At 32.0% G+C, this 21,811-nt stretch overlaps 1 protein-coding gene across 1 annotated transcript in view; it reads right to left on the reverse strand.

Annotated features, from left to right (window-relative positions):
* Window positions 1–416: 416 nt before the first annotated feature.
* Window positions 417–21,811, reverse strand: part of LOC108908325 (persulfide dioxygenase ETHE1, mitochondrial) — a 79,025-nt gene continuing 57,630 nt past the window's right edge. Inside the window, exon 5 of the mRNA XM_018712351.1 lies at window positions 417–631. Within this exon, the coding sequence (XP_018567867.1) occupies window positions 561–631 (71 nt within the window). The 3' untranslated portion in view covers window positions 417–560. The remainder of the gene's footprint in view (window positions 632–21,811) is intronic.

Genomic DNA, 21,811 nt, shown 5'->3' on the forward strand with positions numbered 1-21,811 from the left:
ATATATAGTTTTTTTAATATCTATTTTTCTTAGTTTGTACTTTTGTATTGAAAAATTCCCCAAAAATTGAGATCTTTCTATCTTTCAATGACGATTTGTTTACGCGGCTGGTCTACAGCACGTAACTCATCGTACAGCACACGGACAGGACCGTTCCAGAGAAAATATTTTAATCCATAATTGAACTTTAATTTACGAAAAAAAAAACGTAAAAATAGAACATTTTCGTATAAGACTTTTCTATTACAAATGTCGTTAGGAAGCTGTAGTTTAATCTTTATAGATTACACACCCTACGCCCTGTATAAGTAATTTTTTTCTAATAGAATATCCTATTTTTTCCACACTGAGGCAGCTTTAGAAAAAATTCGTTCTTTCAAAGTAAATTTGTTTTTCATAAGCAAAAAATCCCAGAATTTGACATTAATCATACACTTTATTCACTAACATTTTATATAATACAAAAGTAAACACGCCCAAAATTGGAATTGCAACACCCTGATCCTGCTATATTGATTACATTAATTCCTGCATGCTCCAGTTATCCTCCATCATAGGAATCATAGGCCGTTTTTCAAATCCTCCGGTACGTCGTACAGGCCACACACTTTGTTTGCTGGCAGCGCCTGATCTGAAATAAGAGACGGAAACTGTGAAACCAATGCGTTAAAGGTAATTTTATAAAGCAGTTGATTAGTTGGAGAGCGGCCAAGAGTCCTGTTTTTGCCGTTGACGTGACGATTTATTAATTAAATCGTAATTGAGATAATGCCTTTCGACGTAAAGAGATTGATTAATTAACACAACAGAAGATGACGCTTTTCAGAATACGTGAATACGAACAGCGTCCTGGTTTTTCAAACTATGCAGTGTGGATCCTAGTAATCGTAATAGAGATCGTAAAGAGATAAGATAGGGCAAATTAGTCAAATCGGTCAATCGGTGATAAATTAATAACAGGTCGAAGAGGAATTTGATATCTGTTTTCGTTTTGAACTTATTAATGAGTAACTTATAAGTTTATTTTCAATTACTTCTATAACAGCAGAATGAGTTATCTTATAACTAACTTAATTCTCATCTACGGGTAACAAATGACCCTGGATCAATCATGATTTTGTAAAAATGTCGTGAATACGTTTTACTAGCTATGGATGCATCAAAAGTATCGAATCTTACTCTCCCTAGATATGTCAAAAGTATTTTACCAAATTTTATTGTCTATTGGCAAAGCTATACTTATTTGTTCGTAATGAATGTCATATTTGGTTCGGATCATACCTCCGAGGTAGAATACAATGTACGAAACTTAGAACTTAGAACTTCTTATCCGAATACAACAGAATTGTATCAAGAGTATCACGAGGTTAAATTCTAGGACCTTTGTTCTTCAGTGTGTGCGGATTTTGCGTTATCAATACTATATTTTGCATTGCATACAGGTATATGCAAATACTTTACAAATAGCCTTTCTAAATTGTGTAGAATAAAAGAGTTTTGTGATAAAAACTCTGAAGGTGATTTGAGATTCTTGAAACATGTAAGCGAGCTCTCTAAAAACACATTTTATCTCAAGTAAATTAATAGCTCAATTAAAGCATTAGTCCCGACACAAAATTAACATTTTATACAGTCCCCATACTTATAGCTGACGATAAATTTAAACTGCAGGAAATTTAGAACTGATGGAAGAAATTCGTTACTTACATGCCACTCTTTGATCACGTTACCCCAATTTCAAATAATTTAAAAGCAGTTGTATACTGGCAGCAAAAACTTCAGTTATGAAGTTTTAAGTTAAGGATTGTATAGAAAAAACAAGAACGAGGTGATGCAGACAACTGAAGAAGAATGAGTATGGAATATAATAACGCTCCAAAAAATGGGTAATTGGAAATAAATTATGCAGTAAAAACTATAAGGATATAAGTATAAACAAAATAAATAAGCTTAATCTATTGATAAGACAGTGTTGTAGGTATAGAAAACCAAGAGAGAAATTCTAAACTCAATTGCAGTACTGAGAACGGCTATAACAAATGTTTCTATGAATATTTTTCAAAGCAGATTTAGAGAACAGAAATACAGAAATACCGAGGTAAAACAGTGAAGGAACAAGAGAAAATGACAAAATAGAGACCGTAGGAAACCAAAATGTAAATTAAATCAAGTCAAATGAGTTCAAATATTAGTGCGTATTGCGTATTGCCTATTCTAAATTAAAGGCTTGAAAAAGAAAGATGATATAAGAATGTCGAACAAATTCTTCTTTAAAATCAAGAAGAAATATACAATAACAACAACCAACCAACATTTAATCTACAGGTCCTAAATTCGTATTAATCAAATAAATTTTATGGAAGAATTAAGTCATAGTCAAAAGGGCTCTGAATAATATTCATAGGTTGGGAAATATTCTAAAGTCATTCAGAAACTAATATTATTTTGTTTTTTAATAAAAACTATTAAAAGTATCTATCTACATATCATACCAAAACATTTTGCATAACATGGTATAAGATCTTGTATTCCAAATTCGTAAAATTCTTCCACGTCCCAAAAAATACTTGTTTACAGTCAGTTTGTCACTACTTTCAAACAGCTTTCTGCCCAACAAATTCTTAAGATTTTTAATCGACTGAAATCAATTGGAGCTAAATCTTCAACATTTATTAGAAAAGGTACGTCTCAGTAAACGAAGAAATCTTCACTATTTTACTTGGAATTAAAAATCATTCAAAAGAATATTCTTCTGAACTCGTAAAACGAGAGTCGTTTTAGTTAGTTTGTGATGAAACAAATAGCTGTCAATTTCCTGGTGTACCTTAGCAAGAATATAGCCATTTTTTTAGTTTAACTAATGAGTGAGTATGATGACGTTATGAGGGTAATTCAGAAGTGAATTAGGAGATCTGGTTTAAATTTTCCATGATGATTCTATAAAGAATTCTTATTTTAATCCAAAAAACGTCTCCCATCGTACACTTTATTTCTTTGCTACAACAGTTACAATTTTAAGCAACAAAAAAGTGAAACTTGAGGAAAATTAGAAAGATCATGAATTATACGTTCTTTTCCGCAAACATACGACACCATCTTATGAAAAACTAATTCTCATTGTTCTATAAGTGAGTTGATGGTAAATTTTACAAACTTTATGGTTTTTGGTTGTTAAAGAACGTACAGCAGCTGGCACTTCCCACTAGGCGGGTTCTTATTGGAACTTATTTATAAGTGTTGTTTTAGAAATACTACTACCATTATAGATTTGATAAAATTTGATACACATGTACAGCCACAGCTAAGGTGTGACTTCAGATAACTAGCAGTTCGCGTTGTTTTGGCGTGATACTTCACTATACTATATTTTGGATGACCCTTATACAAATATTACACTCCTATAACTTTTATATAAACATTAACTCTAACAATTAATGCAATCTCCCGTCCTTGGTTCCTAAAGCATGGAAATAGTCAGTGTTGAATGAAACCATAAAATGGTTTCCATAGAAACCATGTCACCGACTTATTGATTGTACTCGATGGGGAAATCCTTTATTTATTTTTTTATTGTTATCAATATCATTTGCTTACTTATCTGCTATTATTTCAGATTTACAGTAAGCCTTTGATTATTTGTGTTAGTAAAATATTTCCTTATCTTTAAATAGTGTCGAAATTCCATATACACTGTTATGATTACAAAAAATATATGTACATAATGCAAATGGCCACATCAGCAGAGATATGTTTCCTTTTAAATGTTTCTAAGAAAACAGTTATGATTATCACATACGTAATGTGAATGTGTTAAGGGGGCGATTTAGTATGTATATTTTTACCATGTAACAGAGCTTCAGATGAGGACACAAATCGTCGAAGAAACTAATATAATTGAATATTATTATTTATCAATGTATTCGCAATGGTTCCCGCTAGTGAGTGAAATAAATTTCAATGCTCATGAGAACAGAAGAATAATTTAAATAAATGTCAAAGTACCTCAATTTTAACCATACTGTTAGTCTGACAATATATTGCATTTAAGACGGAACTACTTCACTCACTACTAGAAAAAAATGTTATTTACCACTTTGAGCTGTATTTATAATTCGTTAGTTACGAAAAAAAAAATAAAATGAAAATCAGAATTTGTTTATAACAAATTGTTTATAAAATAAACAATGAAAATTTGAATAAATTTTTTTTTTATAATTATATTGAGAATAGCAAATGATGATTTAAAAAAAAATGATTTCTTAATAAATAATTTAAATGACAAATAAATATAAAAATCGATTATAAACAATTAAAAAATTTATTTAAGAAAAATTTTTGTTTTTAAAAATCATTAATTTACCAAGACAATAAAATGGCAAAAAAATGTTTCAAAAATATTAAACTTGTCCATTTGTTTATAACAAATTTATAAACAAATAACGTTAAAATTTTTTTAGCTAAGTTAATAAACGCAATATATTAATAGAAAAACAAGTAAAATCAAACATTTGGTAAAAAAAAAATTTATAACATTTCCCGGATTTTTCATTTTTTGTTAACTTTAAAAATCATTATAAACAAATGATAAAACTGTTATAAACTTTTACAACGGAATCTTGTTTATTATGTATATAAAAAGACCTTCGAGAAAGAAAAAAATTTTTAGATACATTATTTAAACTTTTACAACAAATTTTATGAAAGATTAAGTCCACGAAAAATTAGTTCATTAACAATTGAATAACTTTAACAAAAGTCAAGTTAAAAATTATTTTCCAAATTTTCCTGTGTTCCTTCAAGTGTCTAGATGACACTAAAATTTATTTAGATTAGATTTAGGCCCGATTTTTGAAAAAAAACCTAATTCGCCCGGACTACTAGGCTTATTTTATTCATTATTCAATTCTTCAAAAGTCTTCAAAATTTAGAAATAAAAAGTTGTCATTCTGGGAACAATTGTTTATACAAATTTTGACTTTTTTAGTATTTGTAGAATAAGCTTTACAAGTCGATTTTTCAGAGCACTATATTTCATTTTTGCAATAAGTATTTCGTTCTAAAAAAGTTTTTTTTCTGTTCTTCATTAGTATTATTTTTGGTTTTCCATTTAAAAATTAAAGTAAGTAGCAAAAAAAATAGTGTATCTGGCAATTGAATTCAGATCCACTATAACTGCAGGCTAATTATATTTGAAATCGCATTATATTGCTTGGTAATTGTCCAAAACATGACATAAATTTATTTAATTTTAATAAGCAATAGCATAAAATCGATGTAAAATTTCCCTGGGAACACGATGGTGCAATTATTTTTTTGCTACTTGCCGTAGTTTACGAGATATTTGCGAAAAACCTTATTTTTTACGGGTTTTTTGACCTTTTGACCCCTTGCCTGATCACCTAGGTCAAAAATTTTTGCGGATTCGGATTCCTGAGGGTCGAAAACATATTTGCGCCCAGGTTTGATCGACAGAGGAAAAAATGGAGGTTCAGCCTTCATTTCAATGGACTAAATACATACAGTAATATTATATATATATTTTATGCCTATACATATTATTCTCCAAACGCAATTAGTAGCAAGATTCTATATATTTTAGTAATTAAGCAGTGTTTTTAAGTTAAAACGACTCGTCAAAGTAAAAAAATATTTCAGGTTAGGTATATATTTTTTTTACTGAAAATAGCAGTTAATTTACATTATCGGATTGTTAATGTGAAAATATAAACATTAGACTGTTGACTATTCCATGTTATACGTGTTTTAAGGTCACTTTTGAAGAAGAAACTACATGTAATTTTAAAAACCGTATTTCTGTTTTTATAATGAAGGAATAGTAATTATAAGATTGTTTAAGCTTATTAACTAAAAATTATTGCCTACTCAATAAAAAAATATTATTGTCCTCGATAATCTATTACTGATTAATAAAATATTTACTCTCTTTCCTTATAAGATTGTATGTACACAAATTGGAGCCGTTCCTGAAAAATCGGACGAATATCCGGTGCAGCGGAATTATTAGACTTGAAGCGTTGGCCGCTAGAACAGCACCTGCCGGGGTCCCGTTTCGTGACTCACGCTGGGCGATATTTTTTGTACAAAATCCCGTCCTTAAAGCGTACAGAGAATGGACCATATTTCCACGGTTGTCTCAAAACCGGTTTGGATCAAGTCACTTTAGTACAAATTTTCTTCCTAACAAAGTTAAGGGAGCCTGAAACTTTTTTAAATTTCATTTTTTTTTTGACGATAGCTTCATTTTTGAGATATTTTAATGAAATGTGGTACACTTATATATGTTTTTGGGGCAGACAAAGGTAAACAAGGTTTTATTTTATCTAGAGTGTATAAGAGGCGCCTGAAGCAAAATTCTGATTTTTTGCTATTTTTGCTATACTGGACTGCCCAGTAAACGGGGCAAAAGTTGCTATGAATTACAAATATTTTCCAACTATAATATGCTGTACTACGAAATATAGATTGCATTTCCCTTCAATGAAGTACTCGATTTGAGAATTTACATTATTTAAATTTTCTTGCTTTGGATGATTCCTCAAAATTTCCCGAATATGCAAATAAATTTCCCGAGAGATGTTTGAGTTGTCAGTATTATGAGAAACAACTGCTCCGAGAGCTATATGCTCCTACCGGCGTTGAATTATACTCGCAACACCTAGTGCAACAGCTAGGATCATTTGTCATCAGTCTACCCACCAGGCACAGACCGGTTTCGGACTTATTAGTCCTCATCAGTGTGTCATAGGTGGGACAACCGACAAACGACCCAGCTGTTCTTCGTCGTATCATCACGAAAAGGAAATACATTGTACGCTGGAGCGCAAATGGCTCCATCTGTCATGCGGACTCCCAACTGTGCCATTCAAATGGCTATAGTAGGAAGCGACCTGCTATATTGCAGGTACTTGGTTGCACGACTGCCACCCACAGAGGGCGTAACACAATGTTTGAGTTGTCAGTATTACGAGAAACAACTACTCCGAGAGCTATATGCTCCTACGGGCGTTGAATTATATGAGTGTGTCATAGGTGCGACAACCGACAAAGATGACACTGATGAGGACTAATAAGTCCGAAACCTGTCTATTCCTGGTGGGTAGACTGACAAACGATCCTAGCTGTTACACTAGGTGTTGCGAGTATAATTCAGCGCCGGTAGGAGCATATAGCTCTCGGAGTAGTTGTTTCTCGTAACACTGACAACTCAAACATTGTGTTACGCCCTCTGTGGGTGGCAGTCGTGCAACAAAGTACCTGCAGTTAGCAGGTCGCTTCCTACTGTAGTCATTTGATTGGCACAGTTGGGAGTCCGCACGACAGATGGAGCCATTTGCGCTCCCGCGTACAATGTATTCCCGAGAGATGGTTTGTGAATGTTTATTACAATTGTATGGAAACGTTTTTGAAATAGGTGGGTTGAAAAACGAACTTAATATTTCGTAATTTAGAAGTTAAAAAAACGGTAGAAATATTGTACAAGGAATTTAAAATGGTATTTTCGGAAACATACAATTGTATTGCCCAGTTTTAATAATTCCTGCAACAAGTGTCTCGATAGAAATAAACTTTTCGGGTCTTAAGAGCATTAAGACTTCTTAAGAAATACGATGACGCAAAAGCGCTTAAACAACTTGTCAGTGATGGCGATAGAAAAAGTACTGTAAAGTCAGTGCCGATCCACAATTTTATGAAGATATTTTTGCAATTTTAGAAGACAAATAGACCAGTCTTACAAAAAGTAAAATATCTTGTTCAAAGTGGAGACAAACGAAAAAGCTGTAAATAATATGTAAATAGTTGGCTGGCTACCTTATGAAAATTTGTTTTTTTTTTAATATTTTTAATATTCTCAAACCAAGTAGGAACAATTTTCTTAATTCAGTCACGATGTCACGAGCCCCAATTGAATAATGAGTTTGAAGATATTTTTTTATATATAAAAGATGTAAATTTGTTATAAAATATACATTATTCAATAAGTCCATTTTTTCAATGTAACTGTTGTATTTTTGTTTGTTTAATTATATGGCAAAATATTTTATACAATATTCATGTCATTTTCATTGCAATTGTCAAAATTAATGAATTCCCTCATATGCTGGTAACTTGTATTTAAACTTCTCTTTGTTGAAAATGTTTATTTTCATCTTGTGTGTTAGGTTTTTATTTTCTTTTCTACTCCTTTGTTGGACTCTTTATTTCTTTGTTTGTGTTTTCAATTTCTTTGTTAAACTCTTCTAATTTTCTGAACATTGCCATTATGACATCCATTGTGTATGTGTGTCTGTTTGTGTATTTGTCGGATTTGATGTCATGTCAGTCTGTGATTGTGTGTCAGTTGTATTGTCCATGTCATTATTTCTCTCCCACTCTGTACAGACATCTGGTTCAGATTCAGAAAATATCTTTATATTTCCAGATCTCAATTCCATAAAATTTTTACTATAGTATGTTTTATGTTTGTAATGCTAAGTAACCACAAATTATCACAAATGCAAAAGTTGAAAGCAAAAGATGAAAATTTTAATCTGCAAAAATTGCTAAAACTTTAAATTGTTAAAGTGCCTTGCTTTGCAGTGCTTTGTTTTGTAGTGCCCCACGTTGGCGACGTCAAATTTGTTATGATTTTTTTTTTGTATTAGTCAATTATATATATTTTTTATTTATTGAATTTTAATTTTGTTGTATTTTGTAATTTTTATTTTATTTTGCCTGGACGCCAACAAGAACTTGTCTTGTACAATAACTTGGTTTAGAGCTGACTCTTCCTCAGGGTGTGATTCACTAACTTTTGTTGATATATTTTGAAAAATGAGATTTGTATTACATACTTTTGAAATTGGCCAATTTAAAAATCTCAACGTACGAATTCGTAAATAATAATCAAACTGATAACTTTAAAGTAAATTTTTAACATACCAAAGTCGACTATAATATCTAAATTTCACCCTCTAGACCAAAAGTAGAATAACTAGTAGATTTAACGTAGTACTTAAGAAAATAAAATTTGTTAAATTATTCAAATATTTGAATATGTAATACAATCTATTAGTTAAATGCTAAATTGAATTTTTCATTTTCTAAACAAATCTCATACTTCAAAATATATCAACAAAAGTTAGTGAAGCACACCCTGAGGAAGAGTCAGCTCTAAACCAAGTTATTGTACAAGACAAGTTCTTGTTGGCGTTCAGGCAAAATAAAATAAAAATTAAAAAAATACAACAAAATTAAAATTCAATAAATGCAATAAATTCAATAAATAAAAAAAATATAATTAACTAATACAAAAAAATCATGACAATATGTTATATGTGAAATTTTTCTAACAAGAATCAGCCTTAAACCCTCGAAAATAGAACTGACTCTACAATTATTTTGCGACTCATTGAACATTACAATTGCTAAGCTCCATTTTTCATAAATTACATTACCTGTTTCGCAACTCCATGTAAAGTTCCAAACATGTTCACATATCGTGACAGTTTGAATGATATAACGCAAAAGTTTGAGCTTCCAGTTTCCATTATAGTAAATATTCACTTTGATAAATATTAATACCAGATTATAACGAAGCTGCTCTCTGCAAAATTAAAAAGACTTTAACTCGACTACGCCCCACAACTATTCAAACGGAAAATTTGTAGCGCGGCTCCAAATTATTCGCCTCGATCGGGCCATGCAATCTGATTAATTTGAACGGTTTCGAATTCCGAACTGCGCGAGGAGGACTCGTAATCCCCTCGGCGAGCCATAACCCGCGGGGAGCATTCCTGTTTATGGATGTTATTGGCGAAATACCTTTTTGACGCGGGGAAATGATTAATTCAGAAGGAAAGCTTTCCGAATTAATTGCCTGGCGATGATAAATAGACGTTCACCAGGTCGAGGAAAGGCGACGTCTGTTTTATTTCGGAAATTATTACGAAAGTTATCGGCAACGGGGGGCGCAAGGCAGCAGGAGCTCAAGGGAAGCACCGTAGTGCTCACCGGGTCGAAATTTATATAAGGTATATGTCAGGTAGGGGATAACTTCCGAAAGACTGACGGGGCAATCTTGATTTTCGTATTTTCCCGTCAAAAGATATGACATGTTCAGAGAAAAGTTTGTATTACCTATTATTTTAGTCACGCTCATAAAAATTATTACTTAAATGTAAATTATTAATTTTTTTGTTGTAGTAACAAGTTTTAGTCCTGTAGCCAGGGGGGTCCCAATTGACTCCTTCATTTAGATGGAGTTACCCAAGTGTTTTTTATGTATTTTGATCTGCAGAACACGAATTTTTTGGGTAAATTTTTGCCCGGATGTCGATAATTTTTTTATTAACAAAAAACTTGCAAAATACTGAGAACTTAGTTTTTGGCAAAATAAAAAGTATTCTTTGACCCATTTTAAGAAAAAAATGTCTCTTGCAATGTTTTTGTTAAACGCATAGTTTTCGAGATAAACGCCGTTAAAAACTCGAAAAATGCGATTTTTGCGATTTTCAATTGTTAATAACTTTTGATTGGATAGGTATTTTGTAATTCTGCTGACAGCGTTTGAAAGTTCACGTTAAATACTGCAAATTATGAGTAATTGCAGTGTGAAAATTTGTTTTTTCCACTGTTATTTGAAGCTATAAACAAATAGCGATTGAGCGTTCAGAAGGGTGCGCCGCCATGTATTAAGAGAGCGGTTGCCTTCTTACAGGCGTTTAATACACGATCTTGACGCGTAATCTTCATTTCTAGACCAAGGAAACGATGAAAACTCAACGAAACATTAACAATTTAATGAAAATTGCAATATTACAATAATTAAAATTAAAATTTTTTTGACAAATAATGCAAATATCTGATTTAATTAAGCTATTCATCTTGTAACATAAACGTTAATAATTCTACATCTTCAATACAATTTTGAAGCGCGACTACAAACAAGTTTTAAAAATAAATGGTAATCGTTTAAAACAAAATGCATTAAAAAGGCGCGAAAAATTTGAAATACTTATCAAAGATATAATGTTTGCATGGTTAATTCTCATTTGATTTGTAAACATTATTATACGATTTGTATGAAAAAAAATTATCGAAATTATATTAGTTTTATTTATAAACGATAGTAAAAAAGTTTATACTTACTTATATTAAAAGCGTAACATCGTATAATTTAGGTGTTTTTATAATTATTATTTTTTAAGCGTATACCTAATAATTTTTATTATTGTAATATTGCAAATTTTCATTAAATTGTTAATGTTTCGTTCAGTTTTCATCGTTTCTTTGGTCTAGAAATGAAGAGTACGCGTCAAGATCGTGTATTAAACGCCTGTAACAAGGCAACCGCTCTCTTACATACATGGCGGCGCACCCTGCTGAAAGCTCAATCGCTATTTGTTTATAGCTTCAAATAAAAAAACAAATTTTCACACTGCAATTATTCATAATTTGTAGTATTTAACGTGAACTTTCAAACTCCGTCATCAGAATTACAAAATACCTATTCAATCAAAAGTTATTAACAATCGAAAATCGCAAAAATTGAATTTTCCGAGTTTTTAACGGCGTTTATCTCGAAAACTACCTATGCGTTTAGCAAAAAAATTGCAAGAGACATTTTCTTCTTAAAATGGGTCAAAAACTTGCCAAAAACTAAGTTCTCAGTATTTTGCAAGTTTTTTGTTAATAAAAAACTTATCGACATTCGGGCAAACTTCTACCCAAAAAATTCGTGTTCTGCAGCTCAAAATACACAAGAAACACTTGGGTAACTCCATCTAAATAAAGGAGGCAATTGGGACCCCCCTGGCTACAGGACTATTTAGAATAATGTAGATAATTATATAAAAAAAAATAAATTATGACAGAAATAAGCCCCACGGTTAAACAAATTGAATGTGCGACAGACATTTGGGGTCGCTGATTCCAAATTTGGTACCCAGTTGACGAAGTTAGCTCATGTTCAAGGTTATTTGAAGGTCAACGCTTGTTTTTTATGGCAATACAATTTTTGTCCCCGGATTATGAAACAGCAAGAATTTCACGATCAGATACATAGTTGATTTATTTATTAAGGTCATATTCAAGGTTATTTGAAGGTCAGCTCTTGTTTTTTTTTTATGATAATGTAATTTCTGACCCCGGATTCTGAAAGAGTGAGAAATTTTACGTTCGAAGACGTGGTTGAGCTGTTTAATCTTTTTCAAGGCCATTTGAGGGTCAACTCCCTCTCTAGAACATCTCAGGTTGTTTGTATCATTGGGAACCATCTCTTGGTGACCAGATGGTGGTCCTCAATGTCCCAAACAACTTTTGTATAAGTCATTCGTCGATATCTCGCTACCCTGACGAGGTACCCACCTGCGATATTCAAGCGAGGATTTGACCTATAAATGATCTTGAAAATGAAAAAACAACTTAACCGCATCTGCCAACGCAAAATTTCTCGCTCTTTCGGAATTTGGGAGGATAAATAGTATTGCCATAAAAAAAACAAGAGTTGATATTCAAATAACCTTGAAGTTGAGATAACTTCGTCAAACAGATTCAGCGACTCCAGAAACGTATGGATATTGTGGTCTAGTCCATCAAACATTGATTTTTTTCCCTGGGTCTGTTATCGGCATAGTACTTAAATGTATAACAAAACTAAAAAACAGAAAAAATTACTGGAAATTTATATTTTTGTTAATTAAGTTTGAACCTTCAACAATTTTATGAATGGTGCTCAAATAATAGGCTTATAGTTAACTCCACCAAAACTAAATACATATTTTTTTCACTAAAGGCGCGAAAATCCGAACATTTTTGTAAAAATGAATAACTTTGTTATTGATAATGTTGACACTACTAAATTCTTAGGATTATATTATATAGATGAACATCTTAACTGGAGCAACCATATTAACCATGTATTAAACAAAATGAAATCAGCCTTTTTTGCCATAAGAAATCTGAAGGGTTGTATGAATAGACAATATTTACTAAATATATATTTTGCACTGGCTTACTCATATGAAATATATAATAAGTTATTGGGGATCTAGTTGTGACTTTCAAAGTGTATTTATTTACCAAAAAAAAAATCATTCGGTTAATATTTTCTTTGAAATCCTTGAAATCTTTGAAATGAAAATGAGTCATGTCGCCCCACACTGATAAGTGATAAAATTTTATCACTTCCATGTGTCCTCATATATGAGGCAAGTGTTTTTATCAAAATGAATAGTAACCTGTTTCCCAAGCATGACAATGTTCATAATCATAATACAAGAGGGAAATACAAGGTACTGATAAATAAATTGAATTTAACTATGTATAAGAAAGGGCCTTTCTATCTCTGTGGAACGATATTTAATAATTTACCCACACCGATACGAGAAGAAAGAAACATTAATAAATTTTGTAAGCAGCTTCGCTTATTCCTCTTGCAAAACTGTTTTTACAGTTTGCAGGAATTTTACAATTATGACAATCGTTAAAACAAACTTTGTTAAATTGTATTTCAATTTTTATTTTTCTGTATTCCTACTGACGCTTCATATCCTGTAAAGGCTGACATGAATAAATAAACATAATAATACCTTGTACTGTGTATTCGGTTGTAAATAGTTAGTTGTCCAAATTTTATTTAATTCCCTCAAGTGAAAATCCAGATTTTTGGAAAAAACATATTTTATTTTAAAATTTTGACACCCTGTAACTAAGGAACGAAACGAAATCGGACCCATGTTGATATGAAAAAATAATCTTGTTTTTGGGTTAGGAATCTGCCCCCGAGCGCTGGCCCATGTTTTCTGAAACACCTTGTATAATGTACGATTTACGGTTTCCAGAAAACCCCAACACTCGTTTCGAAAATCATATAGACATCTTGGCAGCTTTCAAAGTCTAAATTTTACACAATATCTCGAAAACTGCCATGAATTCAAAAAACACTCGAGAGAGAAAAAGGACTATGAAAACAGCGGTTATATCGATTGTGGTAATCAATCGAGCGCGTTAGGCCCAAATATTACAAAAAATTTAGCTTTTTACCCAAAAAAAAGTCACAGTCACAGTAGGTGAGTACATGGTACTCACCTCATCATTTAGCATCAATGAACAGAAAGAGGACTCAAAATATAATGGTAATTCCTCGGTTCGCTCCACAGATCAGAAGATAAAAAGTGAAGGCTCCTTTATATATTGATATAAAATATTTTGATAAAATTTAAATAAAAAGTTCGAGACAGAAACATTTATTTACTTTATATACGAGGATATTAATCGGAGATGTTTACCCACAAGTGAGTAACATTATACAGGGTGATTCAGAACTTATCCAAAAAAAAAATTATGTGCAGTGGACTTTTACAAAAACAATTTTGTAAAAAAAAATGAAAAAGGGCAGATCGAAAATTATAAAAATACACTCCTGCACAACACTGGAAACTGGTCCGCTGTAAGAACTGACCTTGCGCAAGGTAAAGCATGCAGTCGGCGACTGGCACGGCGGCAAAGTGCAATAAAAATAGAAAGAACCTATTTTATATCAGCAAATTCAACTGCTTTTGCCGCTATTGTTATTATTAATTAATAAGATTAATTTACGAACTAACACAAATGTTGTCTTGCTTCACCATAACACCAATGTTGTCTTAGTTAAATTATCATTAGTTATCATAAATTAAAACGATATCCATCAACTCCGAGTTGTTATACAGGTAAGCCATTTTTGACACTTGAAAAACTAATATAAACACTATCGCAAAAACCTTAATACTAAAATCGGATTTCAGTATTCGTAATCGCTTGGGGCTACGTGGAGAGAGAGCGCATTGCGCACAACGCACAACGCGAATAACGCTAGAGACTACAGTAGCCCAGCGATGTAAGGGTTGAAAATACTACAACTTCAATAATTTTTTTTCGAAAACTATAAAGATTCTACACATTTTTTTTTCGATAGTGACTCCATTTTTCATGATTCATCTATTCCCAATTTTTTTTGGATAAGTTGTGAATTAGCCTGTATAATCACTATTAAAGCACTTCGATTTTAACAACGAACTTGAGAAAAAGTCATATTAAAGTTCATTATCAAATTTTTCAAAAAATTCCAACAGCATATAATAACTATAATTTCCATATCAGAAAGATTATCTTGGAACATCAACAAACAATTATTTCAGTTAAGATTTCATTAATATTTTGAAACTATTGTAAAAAATAAATGAAAAATAAATCTTAATATGTAATGACAATAGCATGCATAGAAACATGGAATTTTGGAATAAAAGGAATTTGGAAAATAGAGTGCAGTCCAAAAGTGAAGAAAACTATGGTACGTATTTCGTATTTCTGCACATTCCATATATGAAAGAAATTTTCATAAGCTGCTTTATCCTACAAGACGACAGCCAGATAACGCCACAAAAGATTCATTAAAAGTTAATCATCAATTTCATTACGGAAAAACGAAGGAGAATAAGAGACGGTGACGTTAAAGATACATTAAACATATTTTGGCTTAACCGAAGATGTTCGTCTCAAGGTCTTAAAGTACGGTGTACGTAAATAACAAATATGTAAATTCGTTCAAAAGCGTTACTTTTACTTCTTAAATCACGTTACAAAGATTCGTAAAAACTGATATTTGAGAAACTCAAAATGCAGCTTTTGATTGAAGTCAATTTTTATGTTCAGATAGCTCTTAATGTCTTAAACTATAAGGATTTACATGTAGGTATATTTTGGTTCCATTTAAAATACCTTTCATCTTCATTTCAAAAAATGTTTGGATTTTAACTAAAATGTAGTTCTATTTATACACCACTTTTTTATGTTCTGAAATAGAATATGAGGATTTTGAGGAAAACTAAAAATTGAAATTTTAGATTTTTGTTCATATACATTTATAATTTTACTTCAAAATGTTTGTTTAATGAAACAAGTTTGCTTTAAGATTGTAAGAGCAATTCGATACCGTCGTCCAATATTTTCAGGGCTGACTATAACACTATAAGATTACTTTTGTATATAAGTTTTTTTCTGTACTTGTTTTTTTTCTGTTCTTGGTTTTATTTTAGATTTATGCATATTTTAAACTTAGATTTAGGGCAATACATAATGCAACTTTAATCATTTTTTTCACACTTCAAAATTTGTTTGATAATTTGACTATTGGGAAAAAAATAATAATTCAGTCACAAATATAAATTTGTTTTCGTTACAGAAAAGAAACCTTCATGAAAATTGATAATCTTCAGCATACTTTAATTTTACTCAAGTGATAACACAACTAAAGTAGGTACTCTTTTTATAGAAATGGTTCGAATATCATCTGATACTTCTAAACGTGTACTCCCTCACACATTGTGTAGACTTTAATTTCTCGAAAACAGTTCTAAAATTAAGAGTATTCTTTTTGTTTCAATAGTTTAGAGAAATTTATCAACAAATTTTTAAAATTGAGTAAAAATGAAAAAATCAGGAATGAAATAACGATAGTTATCCCATAAAATTAAATTTAATATATATTAAATTACAAAGTAAAGAAATTTCGAGGAACTTTTAAATTGCCACAAAAAATAATATCTATAAACCATTTTTAAAAGGGATATACGTAACGTTTTATAAAATTAATGAAGTTTAAATATATCGTATTTAAATTCGAAGAACTTTATCATTCAAATCAATTAATATATTATTATTAGCAGGTAGTTGGAAATAAAATATTCCGTATGATGGTTAGATGTAAAAAATTGTATTTGAAACAAAGGTTATGTAATAATAATGATTTTTTTGTTCTTGTTTTAATAAGTTACATGACCGGATAAAGTTTAGCGTATGTAATTTGGGAACCCTGTATAGAAATACACTCTTACATTTTGAAATACTACCCATGCCAAAAATATTTGGAAATAGTTTAGACTACCCTGATGTAGAACGAAGTTGTGGTTAAAAATTGTATACAGGGTGATTCAGAACTTATCCAAAAAAAAATTCTGGATGTACAAGGGAGCCTTACAAATACAATTTTGTAAAGAAAAAATCAAAAAGGTCAGTTAGAAAATGATTTAAAAATACACTTCTGCACGGCACTGGAAACTAGTCCATTGTAAAACCAGACCTCACACAATGCGACCAGCTTGACAGTGTGATAAAAACGGTCAAAAACTTTCGCTAATGCGAGAAATAAGTAGAACTTTATAGCACCTATTTTGTATCGGTAAATTCAACTGCCTTTATTAATTAATAAAATTAATTTGTGTTTTTAAATAATAAAATCATTTGACATACCCGATGCTACAACAACAATTGTTCAAAATTTTATCCACCAACGTGTAAACACTTTTGGGTCCGTCTTACTCAGTTTCTACGAACTAACACAAATGTTGTCTTGTTTCACGATAACACAAATGCTTCACCATAATACAAATGTTGTCTTGCTTCACCATAAATTACAACGATATCCATCAACTCCGAATTGCTATACACGCAAACCATTTTTGACATTAACTACTAAAAAACTATTGTAAACACCACAGATAACAGGTAAACACTATCGGAACGACGATTGCAAAATCGGATTTCACTATTCGGGGTCGCTGAGGCCACGTGGCTCTCCACGCGTATTGCGAATGACGCTAGAGACTACAGTTGTCCAGCTGTATGTAGTGATGTAGTGATTGAATGTACTATAACTTCAATAATTTTTTTCTCGGAAACTATAAGGATTTTATAAACAAAATTTTTACGATATTGACTCCATTTCTCATGCCGCATCTATTCCCGAATTTTTTGAATAAGTTGTGAATCACCCTGTATTGTTAGTTAAGAGGTAGGGAGTCGAAAATAATATTTACTATTTCAAAATCTCACGACGGCTTTTTTAAGTTCGTGGAGGCTATACAAAAATGAGCCTTTCAGAAGCAACTTGGCTTGAGATAAGGCATTAGCATATTGATTACTTCTATTCTCTAAATTTATTCGAACTTTATCGTCCCCATTCCCAGTTAGCATCTGCTTTCGAAATATGTTCGACATTTCCTTTATATTAGTTAATATTTGTTTATATGTAAGATTCAGAAATAATTTAACAAATGTCTTCTAAAATCGCCTATGTTTTAAATCCATCAGCAAAATCGCTCGAAACCAATATTCTAAATGCAAATACACCCATGACAGACAGTGACAGACAGCTACAACGGTCGTAGTTACCCTGCGAAAAGAAAGGAAGAATCCGAACAACATTACAACGGATGTTTCAAATCCGCCACTCGAGGTTCCAAAAAAAAAAAACGACGCGATCGATATCCTACGAGTATAAGGCTAGAGACCCTCGCCACACCATATACAGCCAAGTCGATGAGCGGCGTGCGCGCTATATGAAGTTTCGAAGTAATAAAACCTGTAAAATCACCGATGTTTCGATCGTCGAGTCGCCACGACGAACGGAAGCACCCCAGACGTTCACGTTTCACCGAATAATTGCAACGATGAGTATCAAGGCTTCCCCCGAAACCACCTCCGAGACGGAGGAAATAAAAATTTTACCGATCTTTCGAAACTTTCACAGGACAGATCTACCTCAAAATCCACCCCGCAACAGACCTCCGGGTCCACACTAACTCTGTTTAGTTTTAGGCAGCTACAACACAAACAGATCAGGCAGAAGTGCCAACGTAGGGCTTCAAATTTTGTCAAATGAATCAGACTCCGCAGCAGCAGTTCTGCAGGAATCCACTCTACTGGCGAACGTTATTATTAAATACAAATACAATAATAATAAAAAATGCATCCACGCTCGACTCAATGTTTTCGGCTAAATGCTGAAACTCAAAGCTTTCAAAAGCTTACGTACAGGCACCCCACGGAGTCCGTACACAGTGCATTAGTGAATAAGGACAGTGATATTGAGACTAGTGTATCAGCAACCAACAAAGTGTTATACAGGGTGACACAAAAAAAAACAAACCAAAACACTTTCCAAGTGCCCTAAATTGAAAAACCAATTCAGTGTTAGAGAACAAGTAGATCGTACAATTTTCACCTGAGATCCTAGAGCTCACAACGATGGCATAGGATCGGAAATTTCACTTTCCGTCGTTGAAGGCCACAGGACCTTACGTCAAGAAGGAGAGGAATGAGATACCAGGGAACTTTCCAGCTCCCGAAGTAAAAACAAACCCTGGACATTACGATCCCGTCAATCTTATCATGCGGGTCTACGACCCTATGATGATGCTCAGTGGAGAGACTAACAAGTCTCCTCAGCCGAGATCAGGCGGGAATGAGGCGCATATACGTCATGGCTCCCAACGTGCGACCGCTATCGTGGATCGGCAACCCACCTATCCACGACCGGCACCAGGCGATCAATTGGAAGCCTTAATTCTGGAAGAAACAGAGACTAGAGGAATTACGCGACACAATTACAGAACGCAGCAAATATCTATGCCCCTTTACGGCACAGAACCAGGGGCACAAGTTTCCAGCGCCAACGCGCATCCTTGTTTGCTCGAACGCGTTCTCACTTCCTCATCTGCGCATCTATTTTGCAAATCGTACCCGCACATATATTCGCTCCATACTGTATAAAAGTTAACGACCTGTTAATGAAAAATGTGTGGAAGTTGCAGGAAAGTTATATTGAATTAAAATTTGATTATAAAAATGATTTCAATTTGTATTTACTTTGTCAATTTTCAAAAACTATAATTTTATGAAGAGCTCTATACGTCTATGTATACTACAGAATTCACTCAAATAGTCGGAGAGAGGAATTTTTTTTTTTGGTTAAAGTTATTCATTTTTGAGAATATTTTTTATCTGACATCTGTTTGACCTGGTACTAATTTGTAGAATAGTTTTATCTATTTCTCCATTTTGTGCAAGTGTCTTTTTTGTGTAAGTTGATTGGAATTAAAATTTGTGGACATGTGTAAGCATGTAAAACGATTGCTTCTAATTGAATGGGATGTGATAAATTTTAATTCTCAACAACTCCTAAAACCAAGAAAGGTATTTTGCATACCCAGAAAATATTTTTTACTCCTTTCACGACCTATTTCAATCAAACAAGAAAATACTGTTTATCAAAAGTCAAACTTCAATGCAAAAGTTTTTTGCCATTGACATTCTATTGTTAATAAAATATGAGGAACACCTTCCATTAATGTTGAAAAATAATGATTTACTTATCTATTTCCTAACAAGGTCAACACATATTAACTTCTAAGAACAAAGTTGTTAACTATCTCTTAGTAGGAACTAGGAACTCACTATATAGTGTGACCCATTTGTTTTTACCACCATGTAAAATTTTTATTTATTGTGCGATTTTAACCTGATTTTATTAAGATGTAAAGCTTGATGAAGTGTGCTTTGTGAAGCAAAATGAGCGTGATCTCACAAAATCCAAGGCGTACTACGTTCATTTTTAGGAGTAAAATTTTAAAATTTCATATTAGCGATTTTTTGAGAAAAAATATATTTAGGCCACTGGATTCACAACACCCCAAAACGGGCCAATACCAAATTTTATCAAAAAATTTGAAATAGGAAATAACGATTTTGTAATCAAATCAAAAGTTCACAATTCACTTTTTTTTCATTAATTTATTGTCGATATCAAGTTGTCCATGAAACAGAACAAAAAAAAATGAAATTAATTAAACTCTAGTAACGTGGTATTATAATAATTATTCACAATCCTAGTTTTGAGAAATTTAAAAAGAAAATAATGAAACTGAAACCAACAAAAGTTAAATAAATATATTCTTGTCACTTCTATCAATCCACCATTTACTTCTATGTACTTCTCGGTTCTTTTACGTACGTTCGTAATTAATTCTTGTATTTGGTTTGGGGTTATTTCTGCACAGGCTTGCATTATCCTAGCACGTAGTTCGTGTACAGTTTGTGGCCTTGTACATTTTGTTTCAATAAACCCCTAAGAAAAAATCTAATGGCGTCAAGTCCGGGGATCTCGGCGGCCACTCAATTAAAGGATTATTTCCTCCTATCCAAGAAATTTTCAATCAAAATCAAATCAAAATCAAAAAGTGATTTCTGACTCAAAGGTGTTTGACGCCTTACCAATAAATTTTGGCGTACCTCAAGGTTCCATACTTAGCCTCTTATTATTTTCTATATACATCTCGGACTTCAGTTAGGTTTTAAATATATGTAATATTCGTAAATTATACTTATTGTGTAATATTCATAAAGCCTTAAGTATTCAGTCCCCGCCATATTTATTTAATAAGCCACACAAACTTCACAAAAATACTTCGAATTTTGATTCCCATTATGCCCATTTGCTCAAAATTCCTCGCTACGCCACTGCTCTGTACACTAGGAGTTTCTCCTATATTGCACCTAAGGAATACAACAATTTATCCGGTTGAGTTTAATAATTTTTCCTTAATTAACTTTAAAAAGAAATTAAAGAAATTATTGCTTGATGAACGTTAATCTTGATGATATTTGGCTTATTTTTCTAATACTATTTTTGTAATTATTGTCTACTGTTTATTACTTTTGTAATTATTGTCCACTGTTTCGACATAGTTGATATACTTAGTTTTAGTTTGGTTTTGCGTGAAAATATTCAATCATTAAATTTAAATTGTATTATGCACGCTCCTCTATTCACTTTTCATTGTATTTAAATTACTTTTTTTATTAGGGTTAAGTTGAAAAGCAGTTAAACTGACACTTCGCCCTATTTATTGACGCTATGTATTAAATATTTCTTGTTTGGAAATAGAGACAAATTTATTATTATTATTATTATTATTATTATTATTATTAACCA

The sequence above is a fragment of the Anoplophora glabripennis genome, unplaced genomic scaffold (genome assembly GCF_000390285.2).
Source record: "Anoplophora glabripennis isolate ALB-LARVAE unplaced genomic scaffold, Agla_2.0 scaffold196, whole genome shotgun sequence".
In the NCBI taxonomy this organism is placed as follows: domain Eukaryota; kingdom Metazoa; phylum Arthropoda; class Insecta; order Coleoptera; family Cerambycidae; genus Anoplophora; species Anoplophora glabripennis.